Source organism: Macrotis lagotis, chromosome 1 (genome assembly GCF_037893015.1).
Source record: "Macrotis lagotis isolate mMagLag1 chromosome 1, bilby.v1.9.chrom.fasta, whole genome shotgun sequence".
Taxonomy (NCBI): domain Eukaryota; kingdom Metazoa; phylum Chordata; class Mammalia; order Peramelemorphia; family Peramelidae; genus Macrotis; species Macrotis lagotis.
The window spans coordinates 529,756,651-529,780,926 of NC_133658.1; the positions used below are offsets into that span (position 1 = coordinate 529,756,651).

Below are 24,276 nucleotides of genomic sequence, written 5' to 3' on the forward strand. Positions count from 1 at the left end.
ACACAGACTGAAGAACTAGAATTTACTTTTTAATTACTTTAATTGCATATCTTCAGTAAATCAAAACTAGAATCTCTAAAATTTGTATTTAAGTTGCATAATAACATTAATCATTTTATTTTACAATTTAATTCAGGGAAAAAATTTGATCTTATTGTCCCATATGAGCTTGGTTTTAATAAAGATCAGCCATGTGTTATTGAAGATAATACATGGAATATGCCATAATATTATGATACTTCAGATTTCATTCTCCTTCCTCTGGCAGAGACTCAATTCATATGGTGGACTTAGTTTCCATTCTCTTTCATAGCTTACCCAGAAAGAAAAAATATTCACAGTTTTACTCAACAATTTTTAGCAAATTTCCAAATGGAAACTTATTTTTCCTGTTGTGTAACTCAAGACCTTTCAATCTACAAAACATAGGTATCCCCTAATCATCTTAATCCAGGATCAGTAAAATCCAGCGTCAATAAAAATATTAATAACAAACAATAAAAAATGAGTTCAAAATCTGTATAAACATCTGATGCTTTTTCGAAACTTCAGATATGTATTACTAGAATTTCTACCCAGAAATATCACTATCAACTCAATTTCAATGCCTAAAACTTAACTCATTACGTTTCTTTTCTTCAATATGTTCTGCCTCCTTACTCCCTTATTTCTATTAATGGCACCATCTTTCCCCTATCACCCAAGTCCAAGGCCTAGATTCATACTCATCTCATTCCTACCTCCAACTACTGATAATTACTGAATGTATCCATGATTTAACTCAGATAAATTCTTTCCTTTATACTAATTCCTGTTCTAATCCTAATACATGAAAAAAAATCTCAACTTCTTGAAATAAATCCTGTGTTCTCCCATTCTTCAGTTTCACTTCCCTCCAATGCTTTCATGATGTCTGATCAGTCTTCCTAATACAGTAATGTGAAACTCTCATAGTGCTTGCTGTTTTTAACCTATTAATTGCTTTCTATTGCTATATAAGAATAGTTCCTAGGGACAGTAAGATGGCACAGTGGATGGAGCACTGGCCCTGAAGTCAGAAGGACCTGAGTTCAAATTTGACCTCAGACACTTAATAATTGCCTAGCTTTGTGACCTTGGGCAAGTCACTTAACCCCATTGCCTTAATTTTTTTAAAAAAAGAATGTTTCCTAGTTTTTAATGTCATTCAAGAATCTCTATAATATGGCTTTTAACAATATTTTCCATCTTTCTTATATTTATAATGCTATTCAAATAAACTAGTAACCATTCCAAAAATGTAACCTCCTGGTTCTTTTTTTAAGCTTTTATTTTTTAATTAATTAATTAATTAATTTTTCATCCATATTCACATATATATTTTTAAGTTACACCTTCCTGTTTCTAAACCTTTATCCCTCTATCTATTTAAGTGATTGCATTCTTTCATTCTTTGGAACTATGAGTATTTAGTTCATGTTATACACTTATATTGTAATTTATATAATGTATATCATCATTTTTAATGGATCTAAAGGAGTTTGATGGCACAGATAATCACATACCCTCAAGTGTTCACTGGTTATCTCCCCCTGAAGGTAAATTGCAATATATATAAAAGTGAATTATTGTTTTTCCACATAAACCCATTCCTAGCTTCTCTATTTTTGTTAAGGGTTACCATCAGTCAATGGCATATGGGTGATATAGCACATACTATACAGGATCAAGAAGACATCTTCCTGAGTTCATATCTAGCCTCAGTCATTTCCTAGCTGTTTGACCCTGAATAAATCACTTAATCCATTTGCTTCAATTTCTTCATCTGTAAAATGAGCTGGAGAAGGGAACAGCAAACCTCTCCAAAATCTTTGCCAAGAATGCACCAAATGAGGACATGTAGAATCACCTGAACAACAATTATCAATCATCAGTGAATCAGCTTCTATTTCTAATCATAAAGCTACTTAGCTAGGAGTCATCCTCAAATTTTTGCTGCCGTTGTCTTTCCCTTTCCCACTCAAATCAATTGTCAAGTTTTAGTTATTCTTTCTCTGAGAGCTGAATTTTTCTCCAGATTTCTATTCTTACAGTCACCCATTATAGTTCAGATTTGCTTCATATTTTGCCTAAATTATTGCAGTAATATCTGAATTGATCTCCCTGTGTCCCACCACTCCTTCCTCAATTTAATTAGCACATAGATTTCAAAATGATGTGGCTTAAAAATTGATCTGAATATCACTTTCCTGATCAATAAAGGTCATTATTACTCTATTGTCTATGGGATAAATTGTGAACTTTTTCTGATATGTAAAATCTTTCATAATTTTACTTCAAAATATCCTTGTGGAGTGATCACACAACTCTTCCCACATATTACAGTATCAAGGCTCACAGCTCTATTTGCTCTTCTTCATATACAGTATAACACTATACCTCTTAAATTCCAGTCTTACTATCATTAGTTCATTTTAAGACCCAACCTAAGTGAAAGCCTAGAGAAGACTCTTTCTGGTTCCCCCAATCATTAGTGCTAACTCACAACTCCCTCTCTTAATAAAATTACTTTTATTAAATTTCAATATATTGCATATTTGCTTATCTGTGAATGCTTAATTTTTTCTCAAAATAATATAAACTTCATGAGAACAGAATTTACTTTTATTTTTGTTTACCTAGCATTTTGCATTATGGTTGACTCATAATTAACTAGTAAATGTTTATTAAATTTATTTAAGTTAATTATATCTTATGTCTAAACCCTCATTGTTTTTCACTTAAAATTATTTTAATGCTAAATAATTTCTATAATTCAAAAATTGGGAAATTTGGTATAAATGCAACAAGAATATTTTTCCATCATTTATATAAATCATGAATATTTTGAACAGAACCTATTCTCAATACCAGTTCATTTGGTCAATCATTGACTATAACTGCAATTGCTGCTTGTCAGCAATTAATGACTAATACTAAATATGTTCCCTAAAGTCATATTGTTAGCTTACCCCTGAAATATTTTCTTGTTATAAAACCAATATCAGCATTTTTGGGAAATCATATAAAACTGGAGAGGTATGAAAAAGTTAAAGATAAATACTTTGATTTTTCAAGGATGAGAAAAGGCATTCCAAAAACCTATAAATAGATGACACTGATATTTATAACCAATAAAATTCTTTTAAAAATTAAGTATATCATTTTTGATCATGTAGAAGTATAAAAGGGACAATTATATAGCAATGAACTTAGTTTATATTTTTTTGTTTGTTTTTTTGGGGGGTGAATTTAGTTTAAAACAAAACAAAGCATAACTGCAAAATGAGGGAAAATGAGGGAAAATGAAACATCAACATATATGAAAAAGAATGAATGCTCTCATTTGGCTAAAAACTCAGCATTAGAAGAGTATGGTAAGTGCCAAAATGCTCATTTAATTAATGGAAGTACATTTATTCAAAGTTAGTAATATTTTATTGCAACAGATCTAAAGTTCTTTCAGTCAATAGTACATGTCAATGACATTTTAGAGGGACATTTGATGCCAAACTTAGAAATGCACAGGACAGGAAATCAAGATATTCGAGAACATAAAAACAATATAACTTGGGGAATAATAGCAATTTTTAAGTCCTTAAAAGAAAAGCAAGCAGGTAAATAATTTCAGTAAAGGCCAGGAAAATGTTGTTCCCTAGTCCCTAAGAAGAATGTGACTCCCCAAATTCCCTTCAGAGTCAATCCTTCCAAGCTCCAGAGACCTATATGTCATTAACCATGTACTATAATGTTCAAGAATTCCCCTTTATCTTACACAATCGCACCAAATGAAAAACTGAGTTGCTGTTTCAAAAGAAAAGAGAAAGAGAGAAGAAAAAGGAGAACTTCTGTTTCTTTTGCTTTAGCTCGAAGAAGGCAGCTGGAAGAAAAGGCTGAAAAACAAACCTTAAAAACTCAGCATATTAAAATGGTCTCCAAAAGATTTCATTCATTCTCTCTAACTACAAGATACTTTTTCTTAGAGAACTATAAGATCTTCAAAATGATCTGAGTTTTTTTACAAAAATACTTTTGAGACTGATTTGAAGGTTCTACAAATAGTATTGAATGCTAGGTTACAGTGACAAGTTACTTATCCCTAATGTTCTTCTTGATCTCATTTCAAACCTATTTTTCCAGCCAAATTTTCTCCTCCCAAAGACAACAAAGATTTTTTGATACTTTTTTCCTTTAATTACATAGGGTGTTTTTCTAAATCCCAAAATAAGACAATGTTTCAACCTCCCTTTAATGTTCAAATCCTATACCAATAAGTAAAATAACAATTTTTCCATATTGAGCCCAATAAATCACAGAGGCAAAAATATCTTCTCAAAACAAGGACTGTTTAGAAACGACAGGCAACCAAAATGCATACAAATAATTTTAGGAAAATGTCTTAATAAAAATAAGTAAATCTACTGAAACTTATATTTCAATATATACTATAATAATCTATTCATACACCCATAGATACTTGTGAGGAATATGAAATTAGACTATATTTCACGATAATTTTAACCCTAGACAAGTGAAAACAAGAGAAACACTGAAGAAAGATAGAAGAGCTAATTTGCTCTTTTGCTCAGGAAGCAGAGCTGGTAGGTTCATGGAAGAACTTAAACAAAAATTGCTCAAAGTCTGCCACAACTGTCCTATTTGTCATTCTGAAAGAAAAGGGAATGTAATAATATCTAAGTTTTTGCATCACCAATATTTGAGGAATATATTACTTTCAGGTTTTTTTTGGAGAAGAAAGTATATTTTAGAAATTGGGTTAATTTTATTATTTTTATTATTTCCATTCTATCTGGAGGTTATATGGAATAAAGTCAGATGAAAAGACCATTTTGCCCCTATTATGGACCTTGTTTGAAGATCTGAAAATAGCTTCAAGACAAATTAATCAGATTACACAATCTAGAATAATAAATCTATTCTAAATCTATAGCCATACATTTATTTTGGGGAATGGAGTGGGTTCAAAAGGACACCCATAGCCCTTTATAGAAACAATTTTATAAATTTTTTTGTTGTTCCTGTCCTTTTCTAGACCTTTGTTCTGAACCATCCTACTGACTACAGGTAATAATTTAAGCAGTTGAAATGCAAAAAAAGATATCTAGGGTCCCAAGAGATTGACTCATTCGTGATCTAGCTTAGAGAGAGAGCAATGGACAGAATACTGGGTCTGAAGTTTGGAAGAGCAGAGTTCAAATCTAGTCTCGGACACTTATTAGGTGTGTGATCATGAACGTGTCACTTAATATATGGCAGTCCCATTTTTGCACCTTTAAAATTTAGATAAATAACATATAACTCCCTGTGTTATATTGAAAATAAAATATGATAATATCTGTAATGCTCTTAACAATGCCTACCACATAGTTGGCATTTAATAAATGTGTATTTCTTTCCTTCTATATCTTTTGATCTGACCTAACCTAATCAGTACAGAAACATCTTAAATTAGACTTTTGGGTACAAACATATATATTTGTATATATAAGGTTCCAAGAGATAAACTCATTTTGTTTAAAATCTAAGAAAACATGACTAACAAAAGAAAAAAGTTAAAGTGATGAAATAGGGAAGATCATATATGAGGGGGATGGTAGTAAAGAGAAAAATGTGCTGAACTAGGATTCATAAGACTTCAGAGTTTCTGCTGCATTCTGTACAATATGTGCAGCAGAACAAATCATTTCTCCTCTTTATTCTTCTTTTAAATGAAGACTGGATTAAATGATCCCAGATGTCCTTTTTAGATCAACCTCAGGTACCTTATGAATGCAGTTGTGGTTCACAAAGAGTAGTGATCCCATCTCCTTTCCCAGTCAAGACTCAACTATTTAGATAACAGAAAAGCTGATAGACTGAGTATGTGACATGGACCTTTTGTGTTATGGGGAGCAAGAGATTAGAATGGGTGGGCTATTTGGTTTGAGTTGAGACTTTGAATTGGCTGACTAGAACACATTATAACAAATGAGGATGTCAATCACTGACATGACCTCTAAATAAGAATTTTAACTATTTTTTTGTGCTTGACCATTAATAATATTGAAATAGAAAAACACATTAGCTAAAATATGATTCTATTGTGACAAAATATTTTTATTAAAAAAACAAAATATAAAGGCATGGTATATGTGTGTATACACATATACAAATTTGTATGAATAAATTCTGATATCATGGGATGTATATTTGTGCAAATTTTAAATATATTCATCAGTATAAAAATAAAACATGTACATTATAATTATATTAATCACATATCACAAATGTCCACCATTGTATTATTTAAAAATAATAAATGTGAAAGAGTTAATGAGTTACTAAACTATTCTGACAATAACAAAATCTCATTGATACTTCATGACTTTTCAGGAAATTTTATTTAATTTTGCTGCATCATATTCATCACTTTTGATAGGAAAGTAAATTTTCTACCTGTCTTTAAAAAGTTTTTCCATAAGAAAAACAGTCACGAATGGGAAAAAAAGGATGATATTATGCTTTTAGAGTAGTGTGATCATGATGAACTGAGCACTAAAGTATATAAAACAATGAATCATTATCATCTAGAGATCTATCCATTTTTGCTGCTTTACTGAGTGACATGATTTATGTCCCAAGAACTAGAATCACCTTCGGCTATATGCAAAGGAAATCTGTTAGCATGTCACATCATTTAGAGCAATTTGATATGAATAAATTTGCACATTCAATAGACTATGTTAATACGTAAAATGCATTTTAATATGTACTATTCACAATTCTGAGCAGGCAGCTGTCCCATTCATATAAAATTGTAGATATTGTCAAATCTTTTTACCTAAATCGGTGTGTGTAGAGCTTAAATGGAATAGAGGATCCATGCTATTTGGTTAGATGACAGTTTTTCCTAGTGAAGCATTCTCAATTTCTTTCCTGCTATGAGGAAATATTCTTTCCTTTGATAGATGGAAAGGAGACATTTTCTAGAAAAAGAGTTCAGTATGAAATTTCTTCTTTTTTAATGTCTTACTACTTGAAAGATACCTGTCATAGTAGTTTAGATTCATAGAATCAGTGGAAGGAAAAAAGTTCAATACCAACAGTTAGTTTTAGACTGACTTTATAAGCCAATGAAGAAAGATTAGAAATCGCCTCCTATTTTCTTCTCAGAAGGCATCTTTTCCCACATTCCATTACATTGATGATTAAACTTCTCTTATCAAAATTTTTGCACCTGAGAGACACCACTTCAATAATGATTGGCAGCTTTCATAAGGAAAGAAAATTCAATCTATATTATAAAGGAAATGTAACATAAGAACATTTATCAGACATTTTTCATTAGGCTGTTGGCAAGATAGTGAAGTGTTAAAGTATTAATTCAGATTTCATATCCAGACAGAGCTACTTAATAGAAGAATTTCAAAATACAGGAAAATCCTATATATGTTTGTCCTAACTACTGTCATATGGCAAAAATATTATTATACTTTATAACTAAACTCATCAGAAGGTCACAAAATCCTACTATAATATAATTTGGTCATTTACTCCTTCCTATTATTATTTCTACCATAACTTCATTTTTCTGACATCATTTTTAATAGAATCAATTAATGATACTATCCCACAGTAAATAACATGCATTCTGTAGTTGTGTAAAAGATACATATTTTTATACACATACACACACACACATATATCCGTATTTCTTTATATGCAAACACATATACACACATAGAAATGTCAATATGTGTATAGATATACATGTACATATACATACATATATATATTTCTATCTATTGTTTCCTGAAATGCTGAAAAATCTATTTATTACTCAAGTGCTTCCAGCATTCATTTTCTGCAAGAGTCAACTGTCCCCCGGCCTCAGACACATAATAATTACCTAGCTGTGTGGCCTTGGGCAAGCCACTTAACCCCATTGCCTTGCAAAAACTAAAAAAAAAAAGTCAACTGTCTACCACTGGTATAAATCAAATATGGTCCAAGAGCATTCTTTCTGAATTTCATCCAAAATTAAGCTCTGTGACAATCAATTTTTCCATTGGTATCTCTAAGATGGTACTTGTCACCATTCAAAAAGGAAATGAATTCAATTTGACTGGGAAATATATTGAAAATAACACAATGTATTTTCCTATAGCCTCTTCAAATAAAAGTAAATTCTATCTAGAGAAAATAAAGAACAAGGATATAGAAAAATGTAGAACAAAGATAAGTGATGGAAACCCCAAATTGTCCTTATATATAATGACAGAGATAGATAGATAGATGATAGATAGATGTATAGATTATTTTGCATGAAAACAGATGCATATTTCTTAAGAAAAAAAAGAGAAAAAACCCACAAAAATTGACATTAAATAATTTTTCTCTACCAAACAGCCTTAACAAATTTTGTCCATATCAACAAAGGAAAAAATGATGACCACAGTAGAATATCTTTACAATTTTTAAATGCATACCTGTGCTTTCAATGTCTTTTTTTTCGCATTGAATTGCAAACAATCTGACCTCAAAGACCCCCATGATAAGGAGTTTTTTAAATTTGTCATATTTTGAAGCTTCTTGTGTTTTAAATAAAATTGTGAAAGATGTCATTTTCATTTCTTTAGCATTTTTGAAAAGGGCTAAATTTCTAAAAATCTTCATTTTGCAATACATTCTGTGCCCTTTTTTCTTTATGGGAACATTTTTCACTTCAGTTTAGGATTAAGTATGCAAGCAAACCTGCAAATTTATTTTTCATATAACATACGATGTCATTATGCACATTGATTTTGCAAATGCATATGTAAACAATAATTATGGTGTGTTACATTTGTCTTATGTTTTAGCAATTACAGAATTCTTTAACATATTATCAAGTGACTTAATGTTCAAAATATTAATGTAAGAAGAGAATGATAGATATTATTGTCTCCATTTTCTAGGTGATGAAATCGAAGTCCAGAGAAGTTAAGATATTGATCCACTTAGATAATATTTGGTAGTAAAAGAACTAGTTTTCTTTTGACTCAGTAAAGTTTGTCATTATTACATTTTCATTGTTATTTTATTTCAGATGACAAAATCCTTAGTCATTGAAAAAGAACAATTCATCAGATTATTAAGTAATAGAATGTTACATGTAACAGAAAATCCTGTTGCGATTCTTTTAAACTAAACAAAAAATAATTATTTTAAAAATATGTTTAATAATGAAACCAAATGATCCACAAGAAGTAAATATTTCTTCAAATATTCTCAAAAGTTTCTGTGAATAGGTACACTGCAATTTTCTGTCTATGGCATTACATATATCAAAATCCCCTATAGTAAAAAACATCCCCTATAGCACTATGAATGTGACCTTTTAATATTTTCAATTGATTACAAATACAAATTTAGAAAGTGATAAAAATTCACTATTCATTATTCCTTATCACTTGGCTAAGTCTAATTTACAGAAGATATAGATTATACCTTCAATAAGCAATATAACCTCAATATTAATTTGTTCACTTACCTGTCACAGTGAGTTCAGTGGTTCTTCTAACAACAAAGCCTCCATATTTTAACTCACATGTGTAATTTCCAATGTCATCTTCTCTAACCTCTCGTATAAGCAGAATATTCCTTTTGAACACAATACTTGGCCTCCATGTTTTTGTCCTACATTCCTATAAAAAGAAGAATAGGTCAAAAATAACTATTTTATTTCAAATAACTTTAATTAAAATTTGTGAATATTATGAGATGATTATATTTTTCCTTAAGAAGTTTTATCAGAAAATTATATCAATCCCACTAAATAACTGGCATGAAATACCATAGTCAGTAAACATCTAGATTCAATATGTATGTACTATATTATTAGCTTAATAAATTTCTACTTCATTTTTAGTCTGTAAAATTTTAATTTCTTCATGATGTGTAAGAATTTGTGTTTTGCAGAACAGACATCTTATCATTCAAACTGGATTCCAAAAGTAAAAGATTTGAATATACTTTTCAGAAATAATGAAAAGCTTCTAAACAACATTTTTTTCAAATACAATTTTGTGGGAGGATTATTGATTTTGCATTGGGGGTAGGTGGGAAATCTATCTGATTACTCCTGCTAGATTTATAAAAGATTACTTTTTTAGGGAATGCAGTTTTGGTTTTAATGCAGAATATTTGCATAATGATCTCTATGAGTCATTGTTATCAAGTAAAAAATTCATGTAAAATATAACATAAAAATGCCATTCACATAATTCACATAAATGCATTAGGCACATTTCATTTATTTATTCATTCATTCATTCATTCATTTGTTTGCTTATTTGTTTCTTTATTTATTTATATTTCCAAGTGGTTTAATAGAGGGAAAAAATGACATTCTCTATTCAATTAAAGCACTCTGTTTTATAGAATTTTGCTATATAACTTAGGTTGAACACTCTCTTATCTATTTAGATTATATAATTTATGTTGTAATGATTGTAGTATTATAATTACGGGTATTAAGTCCTCAGCACTAAATCTATACTTCATATACAAATCTTATAGCCTTTATACTATAAGTTTATGCTAGTGATACTGTATAACCAAAAAGACTTATCAAAGAACTGTAGCTATTAATACAGAATAAAATTTAGTTTAATCTTGTAACTAGCAATGGTCAACATTTTCAGGCATTCACCTAAGTAAGATATATAACTAAGGAAACAAAACAATTTAAATGACACTCTCTGTCATTCACTTTATTAAAGACAACAGATAGACTACATTCAAAAATTGCACTTAATTGTTCCTTAATGGTAATTTAACTTATAACTTTTTAAGGATAGGGCTAGACCTTTGATTTCATTGTTATAAGGAATTTTCTATGATAAGAAATGTCTTGCTTATGCCAATCTTTATTTGATCAAAAACTTACAATCCAAGATTGCTGTTTGAAGCATTAATAGGTCATGGTCATATAATTGTTAGAATTAGGACACAACCCTGGTCTCTCCACCTCAGCAGTCCATCTCTCATTTGCAAATATATGTTCATATCACACCATTACCACAAAGAAAAAGCCAAGACTTTATTTTTATTCATAAGATTTTTTTCATGAAAAATTTTCAAATGTGTAAATAGCTAAGTTTTGATGAAATTCCAAGTATATCATTCTTTTTTAAGAAAAGGTGTAAGGATATATATTGGGCTATGAAGAGAAATTTCTTCCAAAAAAATAGTTATTCTAACTGGCCTTGTCAGAAAAATGTGGGAAATGAGACTGAGAGAAGATGATTTTGACAGGAATAAGTCATTTTAATTTAGACAGAGTTTATATATAAAGGGAGCCATCCAATATATTATTAACTTAAGTATGTTTTAATGAGTACAGTTAACAGTCCTAAAGATACTCACAGAGAGAAAGATTGTGTGTGTGTATGTGTGTCTGTCGTTGTGTGTGTGTGTGTGTGTGTGTGTGTGTGTGTGTGTGTGTGTGTGAGAGAGAGAGAGAGAGAGAGAGAGAGAGAGAGAGAGAGAGAGAGAGTACTCTGCCCTAACAAGATCATGTTTGGAGTATTGCTCTGAATTAAGGACACATTTAAATAAATAAGAACACCGACAAAATTGAGAATATATAGAGAAGGGTAACCAGAATAGTGAAGAATTTTGAAATTTTAGAATGTCAAAAAGACCAGAGGACTTGGAGACAGGAGATAATTGTCCTGTCTTCAAGTACTTGAAGGATCACCACAAGAAAGAGATCAGATTTGTTCAGCTTAGTCTCAGATTGCAGATATTAGCAAAAATAGAAGTTGAGGAAAAGCATATATAGACTTACCACCAACAATAGAGTTATATAAGAGGGAAATTTATTATCTTTGTTTGTAATAGCTCCCTGTTCACAAGAACTTTTCAAGCAAAGGCCCACTGACCACTCACAGGTATTAGGGGGATTCTTGTCTAGTCATAAATTGGACTACATAGCTCATTCAGTTAATTCTATCTCTAATTTTACTATCTTTCTGGTGCACCTTTCTCTGATATTCCACACTCAAAATTTTCTTTTCTTCTTCATGTTTTCCTATGACAACTTGTTGGGAGCAGTTTCCTCTGTCAAATTCTACCTATTATTATAATTATCAGTGTAGTTATCATCTTGTATCCCTAAGGCCTGGAACAGCTTCTTGCCCAAAGGACAAGCTTAATATATGAACATTGAATTGAATTATATTTAGTTCAGTTAACTAGCTTGAAAAAAACATGTTATAAGGATAAATGACTCTTGAAATTTAAGAAACCATTGAAGAAATTCTGTAAAAAATGCTGAAATAGACAAAAATAAAGACTGACTCAAGTAAATGAGGCTAATAATATGAATCTACGTTTTGCTATCCTGAGCATTTTAAATTCATTTCACTTGTTAATTATTTAAAGTTACTGGTTTATAAAGCACGAGTTTAGTTCATGGTTTAATTTATTCATAAGCTCTCTATATATTCCCTTTTGATGATATATTTTGTCTATTTCTGGTGCCATTCATAAAAATTCAGAAATGACCTATATATTCAGTCATAGGACTCTCAATATCCAGCTGTTATGGGTGTAAAGTTGAAAAGTGTGATACAATATGATTAATAAGACACTCATAAACTTAGATAAAAATGAACATAAACACTTTAGAATAATAAAAATTCAAATGATGGATTCAGAAGGTCAGGGATACAATAATATTTTGAAATTTGAAGTTTCAATGATATCATAAACACTTAAAAAAAAAGGCAAAACAACTTCCAGAGGCAGATCAAATATGACAAAGTACTCAGCTGAGCTCTCCACAATTTCATGCAAGCATAACAAAATAACAACTCAAATCAAATTTTGAAATGGCAGAGTCAACAAAAGATTCCAGAGTGAGACATTCCAAAAGCCCAAGAGAACAAAGATATTTGGAAAGGGATATCTGTGACACTGGAATGGAGACTGATCCAAAACCCACATAGATAAAACACTAGGAGTGGAACTAGTGGTGGTAATAGAAACAGCAGCAGGTTTGTGAGCTCCCAGGTCAGGCATAATAGACCTAGAAAATGGTCAGAAAGAGAGAGACTACAAAGAACTCTTATGCTAGTTCTGGATGCAGGACCAGACATTGTTTGGCAACTCCACTGCTTGTATTAATATCCAGTCTTAGTTCAAGGTTAGGGAGGAACACTTTCAGACAAGTGGAAATGGAATTCCTTAGGGATAGTATCACTTTTGGATCCAAAGAATTAGGGACCTTTCCTGGGTCAGGTACAGAGTATAGACTAGGAGAACAGTGATCTCACCTCTCCCTAGATCACACTAATTTGGAAGCATCAAAACATTTCAAATACTCAGAATGAATTCTGAAAACAGTAATTAAAAAAAAGCCCAAACCATGAACTTACCTGAAACAGAGCCCAACATTAACATAAAGTTCCAAATCAAGAAATAAGGTGAAAAAATTGAGAAAAGATAAAAAAAAGATGATGTGATCATAAAAACCCACATGGAAGGGCAAGGAACAAACTTAGAAGACCATGAAATCCAAAAAGCAAAAGCAAAACTTCAAAGAAAAATGTGAATTGAACTCAAACTCAAGTAGAATGCCTGAATGAGCTAAATAATTATTTTTCAAAATCCAGAGACTGGTAAAGGGAAAAATATAAGGAAAGAAGTAGAAGCAAAGGAAAACATGAAAATTTTAAAAATTGTAAGAGAAACAAATAAACATCACTTTTAAAAAGAAAATTGGACAAATGGAAAAAAAGATATAAAAATTCACTGGGAAAATACTAATTAAAAAAAGACTTGTCCAAATGGAAAACGATGCAAAAACTTACTGAATAAAATACTTTCTATAAATTTAGCAGTAAGTAGGATTTAATGACTTCATGAGACATAAAAAAGTATAACAAAATTAAAAGTAGAAGAAAAAGAAGAAAATGTGAAATATTTCATTGGAAAAACAACTGACCTGGAAAATAAATCAAGAAAAGATATTTTAAGAGTTATGGAAATTCTTGAGAGACATGATCAAAGAAAGAACCTAGACATCATATTTCAAGAAATTATCTAGGAGAACCACACAGATATATCTGAATCTAAGTGTAAAACATATATAAAGAATCTGCCAGTCCTAACCCAAAAGTAATTCTAAAATGAAAACTTCCATGAAGATTATATCCAAGTTCCAAAGCTGCAAGGTCAAAGACAAAATACTTAAAGCAGTTAGGAAGTAAGCATTCAAATAATGTGGAGTCAGAGGCAAGTCCACACAAGATTAGTACCTATATAACATTAAAGAGCAGAGGGATTGGAATATATCATAAGAAAAATGATACAATAAAAATCTTTCAAACATTCTTGATGAAAAGATCAGAATTTAAAGATTGATTTTTTTCAAATACATGACTTATGTGTAGAATTAAAAGAGGCAAACAGGAAAGAAAATCACTATGCAAATTGTCAGCAATATTATAAGAATGATCAATTGTGAAAGACTTACCTACACTGATCAAGATGATCCAATAAAAATGATTTTACATATATATATATATATATATATATATCTGACATAAAATTTCCATTTTAAAGAAGGAAATGGGATGGGAGAGAATGAAATAATTTAGATCTAAATTTTTAAAAATATTTTTTCATGAAATTTAGATAATTTTGACAAAGTAAAAATTAATTTAAAAGAAAATGAAATTTTAACAAAAATCAATTAACTAATCAATCTCCATTAAATAATGTTTATTAAGTACATAATATGTCAGTACTATGCTAATTAAATATACAAAGAAATGAAAATAATAGGTTCTGCTCTCAAAGAACTAACAGAATAATGAGGGAGCAAATGTGCAAACAAATAAATTGGATCAATTTCAGTGAAAAATCACTAAGATTTAGAGGGATCAGGAAAGGCTTCTTATAAATAAAGTAACTTTATCAGAAATTTGAAAGAAGCCGATGATATGTTTTGGTTAAAGAGGAGGAGGGAGAAATTTACCAAGCATAGGGAGCGGCCAGAGTAAATGCTAAAAGTCAGCTATATATGATTTGAGAGCCTGTACTAGGATTATTGCAATATCTTAGGAGAGGCCCAGAGCAGAATTGTGGGAACTCTCATGAATATTAGGTGTGACCTGGCTGTAGATATAGGAAAGGAGAAAGTAGTCAGACAAGCTGTAATAGAACCTAGAGAGATAGAGGATAACCTAGACAGAAGTTAATAGTCAAGGAGAAGAGAGTAATTAACTGTCTTAGAGGATGAGAATAGATCAAGGATTATGAGAACTGAGAAAAATTCATCAGACTTGGCAATTATGAGATTGTTAAGAATTCTAGAGAGAATAGTATCAGTTGAAATTAGAAGCCCAGATTTTGAGTTTAAGAAGAGAATAAGAAGAAAGGAATTGTAGACACCTACTAAACTCTTCTCAAGGAGGTTAACCATAAAAGGAGAGGAATAAAAAGCTATAACTAATGGAAATGGACAGTTGTTTGTTTTTTAGAATGGAGTTCACATACACATATTTGAAGGCATTAGATAGAGAGTGAATATGAGTGAGAAAGTAGAAATAATATGGGCTACATTTTTCTGGAGAAGTCAGCAGGAATGGATTCCCTTGTACACACATAGAGATTAACCATGTCAAGAAAAGAGTCACCTTTTCATTCAAAATATGGGTTAAGGAGAAGATTGTGCTTGAAGGCATCTGAGTGATGTGAGGGGGAGAGGAGAAGAGGAGACTCTTGGTAAATAGCCTAAAATTTTTCTCCTGTGAAATCTGAAGCAAAGTTCTTAGCCAAGAGGTGGGGGGGGGGGGATGGAAGGAAGCTTTGCAGGATCTGAGAAGAGATGGAAAAACTTGGAAAAGTCACTAAAATAAATTACTATTTATTAAAACTTTCTATATGCCATCTACAATCAGTGGTGGCAATGCAGTAATAAAAGAAAGAAGAAATAGCACTTCTGTGATGTATGATCCAGGCTTAAAAACTCCCATCAGAGGTCACTTCAAAACTTTAATACTGAATTTCTGAATGATGATTCAAGAACACATAAGATTCATAATTATCTTGCCTTCAGAAATTAAAGATTTGTAGCAAAACACTGAATAATTGTAAGATAATTTTGGCTTGCTATTTTAGACTTGTTGGGCATGCAGAAAATATATTAGAGCATATGGTTAAAACTTACTCTGAGGTCTAATATCCTACTGGCACACAGCATCTGTAGCTTCCAGACATTATATAGTCACAGATAAAAGCAATCCATAGTGATTTTTATATGAAAGCTTTACCGGTCTCTATTCATATTCAATAAGTAGAATTTTATTGTATAAAAGATAATAAATATATTATAATTCTATAGCTTAATGAAAGTTTTGGTCTGTTTCCATTGATACCAGGTTCCAATCTTATTATATGCAGGGAGAATTGGGGTAGGATTTTTACTTTCAACTGCAAAAAAATTTTTGAGTTGTAAAGAAAAAACTATATTCAAAAACAACTATTTAAATTTCTTGCACTTAAACAAAGGGTCCCCCCCATTTTTGAGTTATAAATGTAGAAAACTAGAAATAATATGACATAATGGAGAAAAATCCAACAGGAATGATGATCCAATAGTATGAGAATTGCTAGTTTATTTGTAGCTATTTTTATTTTTTGAGTCCCTCTTGTATTGTATATCCTACAGGGTAAAAAATGTTTAAAAAATTTGTTTTCCACTTCTGATCAAATCAACAGAGGCTAAGAATTCATTCAAAAGCAAAAGTTATCACACAATTTCACCCAGTTCTTTCTTCTCCTATAGCTAACTAAACTGACTAAATCCTTTCAAAGCAACATGAAGTCTCAATAATTGAAACAACATGATTTCAAAAAGAGGTAAGCTATATTATGGCCTTTAAAAAGTTTTACAGTAACGAAAATACTACAAAACCCAAAATACAATAAATATGTATCTTCTCTATCCCTTACCTTATACCACAGGATTTCAGGCTCTCTGTATGGTATTAGAAAATCCTCTATGTCCCGGCACGAGATTTCCTTGCTTTTGCTAAGTTCGGCTTTTTCAAAGTACTTCATTTTGGAATTGTAGCAGAGTCCAGTGTCATTTTCACCCACAGTCAGTGAAATTGACACTTTCATACAATATGTGGAATTTCTGAAACAAATTAAAGAACAAATGGTAGTCTAAAGTGAAAAAAAAATTAATATCTTATAATTGTAAAGAGTTTCACAATTTTTAAAGGATCTCTACCTTCTTTACCCCATCACCTTAAAAATAATCCTATGATGCAAGAAAAATGGATTCAGGTTTAGAAAAGCTAATGGGAAAGGATAGAACTTGAAACTATATAATATAAATACAAGTCTTTTGTCTTTCCAAAACTGTCATCAATTCGATAGAGTTCATCAAGGCCAAAGGAAAACAAAATACCATGCTGTATTGTGTATATTTTATGCTAACTTGACTTATATAACATAATTTCTTCATATTGTCATTAATTATGAATGTTTATTAAACAGATTCATATACATGTTGATATGGAAGATATATAATTTCTTTTTAAAATTCTGCTGTGACTAATGTTCCAACTCTGGCTAATCAAACCAATATGAACTTGGAATGCTCTACCACAGATTGGGCATAAGTAGACCACTTGAACATTTGGGATGAATTCTCTAAATTTACACATCTCACATTCTTTTGAGCTCATAGAACACAGCTTCTTCTCTGATGAGGGCACCTTATGCTGTTCAGTCCTGTGCCAGTGTCTCCCATGTTTCATAATCAATTCCAAAATTCTTTGGAGACACCTTCAGAGTGTCCTTGTATTGATTTTTCTAACATACCACTTCTCCCTTCCTACCTCTAACAATTGCTCTGTATGAGTCCTTCATAAAATAGTCTTTTTGATAAGTGTATTTGACATTCAAACAATGAGTCCAGACAATTGGAGTCAGGAGTAGCTGAGTTCAAATGCAGCCTCAGACACTTAATACCTAGCTGTGTGACCTTGAAGCCACTTTGCCTTGCAAAAATCTTAAAAAAAAAAGGTAGGCCCTGGAACTTTATAAACATTTAATAATTTCTCTATTATTGTCCATTTTCCTGAAAATCTCTCTCTCTCTCTCTCTCTCTCTCTCTCTCTCTCTCTCTCTCTCTCTCTCTCTCTCTCTGGCTTTCTGTCTCTGTCTCAGACTTTCACTGTCTGCCTACTTGTCTGTGTCTCTGTTGTCTCTCTGTCTTTGCCCCCCCCCCACAACAACCATATCTTTATAGAATATTTCATAGGAATCAAAATTACACTTAGTTTGTACCTATTTTCTGTTTTAAAAAGTGGAATTTTTGTCCTCTAAATTTGTGATATGTGTTCATTTTCTGCAATATTCCAAATATTTTTGATAGTAGCCTGAGCAACCACAACTCCCTCTTCTTTAAGTATCTGAGGATATAATTAATTTGGGTGGCTAGGTGACTCATTGTTTAAAGGTTCCATTCTTGTATCAGATACTTACTAACTCTAACCATGGGCAAATCACTTAACCCTGTTTGCCTCAGTTATTTTTCTCATCTTTATTATAAGCTGAGATGAAAATGGCAAATCACTCCAATAATTATAAAAGCCCAAATGAGATCATGAAGAGTTGAATAATACTGATAACCATGAAAATTTTATGCAACAACAATAGCTTATATAGAAAATGTATAAATTAATAAATGTTCATATATTGGAGAAACATGATCCTTTTAAAAACTGATACTCTTTGCTAAAGCAAGTGTTTATGTAAGGAGTACACTATATTAATGAAATCACTGTCATAATTTTCCTCTAAAATGAAAAGACAAAGATAAATATTGAGTATGCAAAGATAACTTGGATATATCAGGACCAAACAATTAGGAGGTCATTGCTATCAGCAATGATAGGTAACCATAGGGGTGGCTAGGTGGCACAATGGATAGAGCACCGGCCTTGGAGTCAAGAGTACCTGAGTTCAAATCTGGTCTCTTAATAATTACCTAGCTGTGTGGCCTTGGGCAAGCCACTTAACCCCATTTGCCTTGCAAAAACCTAAAAATAAATAATTAAATAAATAAATAAATAGATAGATAAATAAATAATGATAGGTAACCATAGATTTTGCACAGGAAAATGATATGATAAGAATTGCTCAGTTTCAAGGAAATGATGGTTGTCATTAATGAAGACTAAGATTAAAAAGTAACCATTTCTTCAGGAAATGCATTCAATAATCAATACAATAGACACTCAATTTTTAAACAGAAAACCTAAAAGTAACAGTTCTAACTTTGAATAACTTTTCTAACTATGATGATGGAATTTTCTAAAGTGTCAAAGGCTAAATTAGTAGGATTTACAGATCAATTGGATTCTTTCCCTATCCCACTCAGCATAATTATAAAACTGTTTGGTTTCATAAGCTTTCAGAAACTCGTCTTAGGAGCAAATTGTCAAAATGGATATATAGCTCATAACAGAACTAGAGAAAAGATTCCCTGAAATAAAAGTGTTATTGCCTTGCCTTCTCTTTGCAATCCAAAATTAAATGAAAAATAATGAAAGAAATGAGCAATCAAATTCTTTCACTATCATTATTATTCATCACAAATTTAATAAATTAACACAGAGATACAGAGAGAGACAGAGAATCAAAACAGAGAAACAGAGACAAAGAGACAGGAAGGGGAAAAAAAAGAGGGAGAAATTTTACATTAAATGAACCTCTAATTCATGTATCTGAAAGAAACAAAAACAAATGAAAAAGCAAAAAGTCCCAGAATTTTCTTGTGATGTTTTTAATTTGTATAAAATGTTTACTTATAGATAAGTGAATGTCTTCTTTCAGTAATTTCGATTGCAATCTGAATATCAATTCAACTCAATTGCTAAATTTAAAATTGTCAAAATATAAAGAAAAGTAGTTACTATGATTAGCTTTTACTTTCTTCAAAAACAAATGATCAAAACATCAAAAATTTAATTTGAAGTTATTTTGGTAAGGTAAACTTTCATGGGAATAACAAATGAAAAAAAGGTTCAGAGTTCTTCATTACATATTTTTCAAAGCTACAGTGATAATTTCACTAATCATAAAATGGTCGGGGCTAACACAAATAAAATGGAAATGCATTTCCTACCTGTAGGTTATCATAATTTTGAACTTTAAAATAATGTTATAGAAACATTCATTCCAAATTTGTTTTTATTTAAAAATTGACATTATGAAATTCTCACATATAGAAGAAATATTTTTGCTAATTTTTAAAAAATATTATAAATTTATAGAACTTTTCTTTTCAAACTTGTATTCTATGTGCTAAACTTTAAATTATTTGTATTCGTTAATATCATCATCTTAAAAAACATGAGAGATCTGAGAATAGGATTCCACCAGCAAATCCACATACATTTTTTAAATACCTATAGGCAAAGCAGTATGATCAGCACTGGAGATAAACAACATCCTCACTCCCAAGGTTGCTATCTAGATCTTTAATTCTTATTTTATTCTATTTAACAAAGTGAAGTGAAGGTAAAGTCAGAGACTTTAAAAATAAAATTTTATTTGTTTCTCTTTAGTACTAGGAGACAACACCCCTAGAAAATTTTAAAAGCTCTATATAGAAAACCACATGTCTTTGTATCTAATAATTCTTCATTAGGTCAAAGAAGGACATAAACTGTTCAGAAGAAGAGGTGTTAGCTACTGCCTTGAAGTCTACAGAAGAAAGAAATAATGATGTACTTTAAAATTTCTACAGTTTATATGCCAAAAAACGGTCCTGACTATCTATCGCAAAATCTAATGAATTATATTGTCAGATCTCTTGTGGCAATGCAGATAAAAAAAGTTAATTTGTATATTTCAGGGATAACTTCTAAACTGCATTCATATACTTGTCTCAGTTTCTTATTTGTCCTTATTTATAAATTTAAAATAGAGATTCATTGCCTTCTTTTTTTTCTGCTCATAGTGTTTGATATTTTAACTTTATTTTTAATGTTAATTTTTATCAATATTAATTATTTTAATGAAAAATCCCTTGAAAAAAGACTTGAAATTAACATAGTACTTACATAGTGAGCACAAGAAATGAGAAAAATAAGAAACAAAAAAATTTTATTACTACTTTAAACTCCTCACATTTCTTAATTGAAACTAATTCTGAAGATAAATGAAACTATGAAAAATTCTTTTTTCAAATCTATATTTCTCAATAATGTATGTAAGCATACTGAGAAGAGAATTATTCATAAATAAATAATGATAAATAAAGCAATAATTAAACATTTAGTTTGTGTAGAGACCTGGAAATACAAATAGAAAGAATTAAGAATGACAACTTTCAAGAAACTTACATTCTAATAGGATATATAATGGAAAAATTTAGTTGACAAGTCAGATGACAAAGTATCACAGTCCTTAGAGTAAATGATAAAGCAGAGATTAATGCCTTTTCTTGAATATAATTTCCCTAATAAATTTCTGTTTCTTATGTTAAACATTTGATGTCAATGACAACTAACATTTATATAATTATTTAAGGTTTGCCAAGTGTTTTAGTCACAACCCTAGACACGGGTGAATAAGGAAATTAAATGCGGATGTATAACTTTCCTGAAGCATCTTTAAGTGGAAGCTAGAGTGTACTGTTAAAAAATTGGAAGTATCATTTTAATTTCTCTCATATGTGATTTTAGTTATCTGTGAGATGCATTGCTCTTTTTATTATAATTTTTGTGACCTAAGTGCCCCCTGAGAACACTTAAGAAAATCAAATTTAGATGAACTTCTCCTACAAATGGGTTTGTCACCTAGTCCCAGCCAAGGTATTAACTTATGCAATTATGCAATTGTGATTAAGTGTGTCTCCATATTGCAGTGCAATTACCAAAGAAGCAACCACTGTCTTTCTAGTAAAAAATTAGATACCATTTCCCATAAATGAATAATTATATAGAATGCATTCAAATACAGTGAGTTGACACCAAGTTATTATATTATAATATTACTAATTACTAATAAAATAATAAAAAGTGAAACAAAGTTATAATACATTTTAGTTGTATCATGAGGTACCTTTGCCATATATAAAATATACAATATGCCAAATGCATTATGCAAGTCTTTGATCAGCCTCTCATATCCAAAACATGTACCATCACATAATTTAAATATGTTTCCCAAGATATTCAAAAAGGGGAGTTCTTGCACTTCTTTTTTCTAACCTTTTCTTTTCTTCTCTTCGCTTTTTTTCCCATTTCCAGAGACCTGGCAGGGAATTTTCCCAGGTCAAGGGATAGTAGACTTTAGGATGGTGACGGAACAATTGGAAGTAATTCAAAGAAGGATCGTGTATTCCCCCATGAGATCCAAAAGGGATATCTTGGGGCTATGTGATTGTTGATCTTTTGCTACCTAGCTGGGAGATTGGGACAGATTTTTGGCAGCATAATTCAAATTTCTTACTCTTGCCTCACTTAAGAGGTATATCATTTGTAAACCTTTGTTCCCTAGCTTGAAGATTTGGCCTTCTATCCAGGGGTGGGGTATAAATCTTGGCAGAGAGAGTCTTAAAGGGGGGAAAAAGTGTTGTTCTGGTACTCTTCACAACTGGAGAATTTGTAAGGGATCATCAATTTGGAGAACCATAAGATGTGAGTAATACTCTTACTCTTTTATAAGCTATGAATTGTTTGGACCATATAGGTCCAGTGGGAAAGGAACTATCTATCCTGTACTCTGAATTTTTTTTTTTCTTTTCCAAGGGGAGAGCTGTTAGGTAGGAGAGTGGCAAAGGTTAACTTAATACAACAAAAAATTTTTCTTAATGAACTACATTTCCAAATACATACTTCTTTGTCTGATATTGCGTTCTTTCATAGTATGATATTTTCATAAACCTTTCAATTCAGAATGCATTTAGTATTTATTAAGTTAATAAAGGGTTTATCAGTTAGCCCAAGAGTTTTAGTGTTTAATAAATTATTAAAAAAAACAAATCTGAGGAATTAGATCATTATTTATGATATTTCATGACTGGATAAAAATAAGGATCCATAGGAAGATATGGAAACTTTAAAAAAACAACAATTAATGACCAGTTTTTTCCTCCAATAAAAAAATAGAGAAATCATGTATGACTTTTTCTGTAATCTTTCTATTCTATAATCAAAACAACGGTTACATTTCTGTTTTCAACATCCAACTTTTTATTTTTGTCAAATGGTTCAAAGTAAATCTAACATATTTTCCAGGATAAATTCTTTTAAATTTAAAATTCAGTTAATCTTGTTTTACTTTATTACCTAAATCGTTGCAGTTAAGCATCAGGAGTAAAGCAGGAAGTAATTTAGTGCTTTTGTGTATGAGCATTTGTCTCTGTACTTTATAAAAGGGCAGACAGCTGGCTGGATAGAGCAAAAGACCAGAAATCAGGAAAACACTTCAGGAATTCAAATCCATTCTCAGATATTTACTAGCTGTGTGACCCTGGACAAGTCCCTTAACTCTATTTAGCTCTGTAAAATGAACTGGAGAAGAAAATGACAATTTACTGTGATACTTTTGCCTTTTCCCCCAAAAAATGGGGTAATAAAGAATCAGGACTGAAAAATGACTGAGCAAGAACAATTTTATGAAAAGTGAATTTCCAACTTTTCCATTACTTATACTTCTTTTTTTCCTTTGGTTCCAGATGAATGAATCATCAAGGACAAATTGAAAGTTGATGGAAAATATTTACTAGTTGTCAACAACTGTGTACATAGAACAGATGTGCTTTCTTTGTTATTTGCTTTTCTTTTATAAATTTCAATAGCTTTATGAGGGTGAACTTGATAAAAAGCAATGATTTCTCATGTGAAGAGGGGAAGAAAATTATTCCAGAGACTAGAACTCTCATATGTCAATATAACTTTTTTATTACTATATTACTACATCTCATGTACTGTTCATGCAGAAAATTGTTTGCACAAGAGATCAAAAGCTGCCTTATTATAAACATCACATTCTTTCTGGTTATAATTTTGCTTTTTTCCTTCTCTCAAGAAAAAAAAATCTGGTGCAATACTAGTTGAGGAGAAAAATTACTCCAGATCCTGAAAGATCATAACTCTCAGCCTAATATAATAATCTTTTTAAAATTATACAAGATTTTCATGAATTAATTTCAAAATCGAATAGTTCTCTCTAAAT

At 30.7% G+C, this 24,276-nt stretch overlaps 1 protein-coding gene across 1 annotated transcript in view; it reads right to left on the bottom strand.

Moving 5' to 3' along the window:
* IL1RAPL1 (interleukin 1 receptor accessory protein like 1) overlaps nt 1–24,276 on the bottom strand; it is a 1,500,378-nt gene that overhangs the window by 603,168 nt on the left and 872,934 nt on the right. Inside the window, exons 4-5 of the mRNA XM_074214222.1 lie at nt 17,026–17,212; nt 9,551–9,704 (exon numbers count right to left, since the gene is read on the bottom strand). Coding sequence (XP_074070323.1) covers nt 9,551–9,704; nt 17,026–17,212 — 341 coding nt within the window. The remainder of the gene's footprint in view (nt 1–9,550; nt 9,705–17,025; nt 17,213–24,276) is intronic.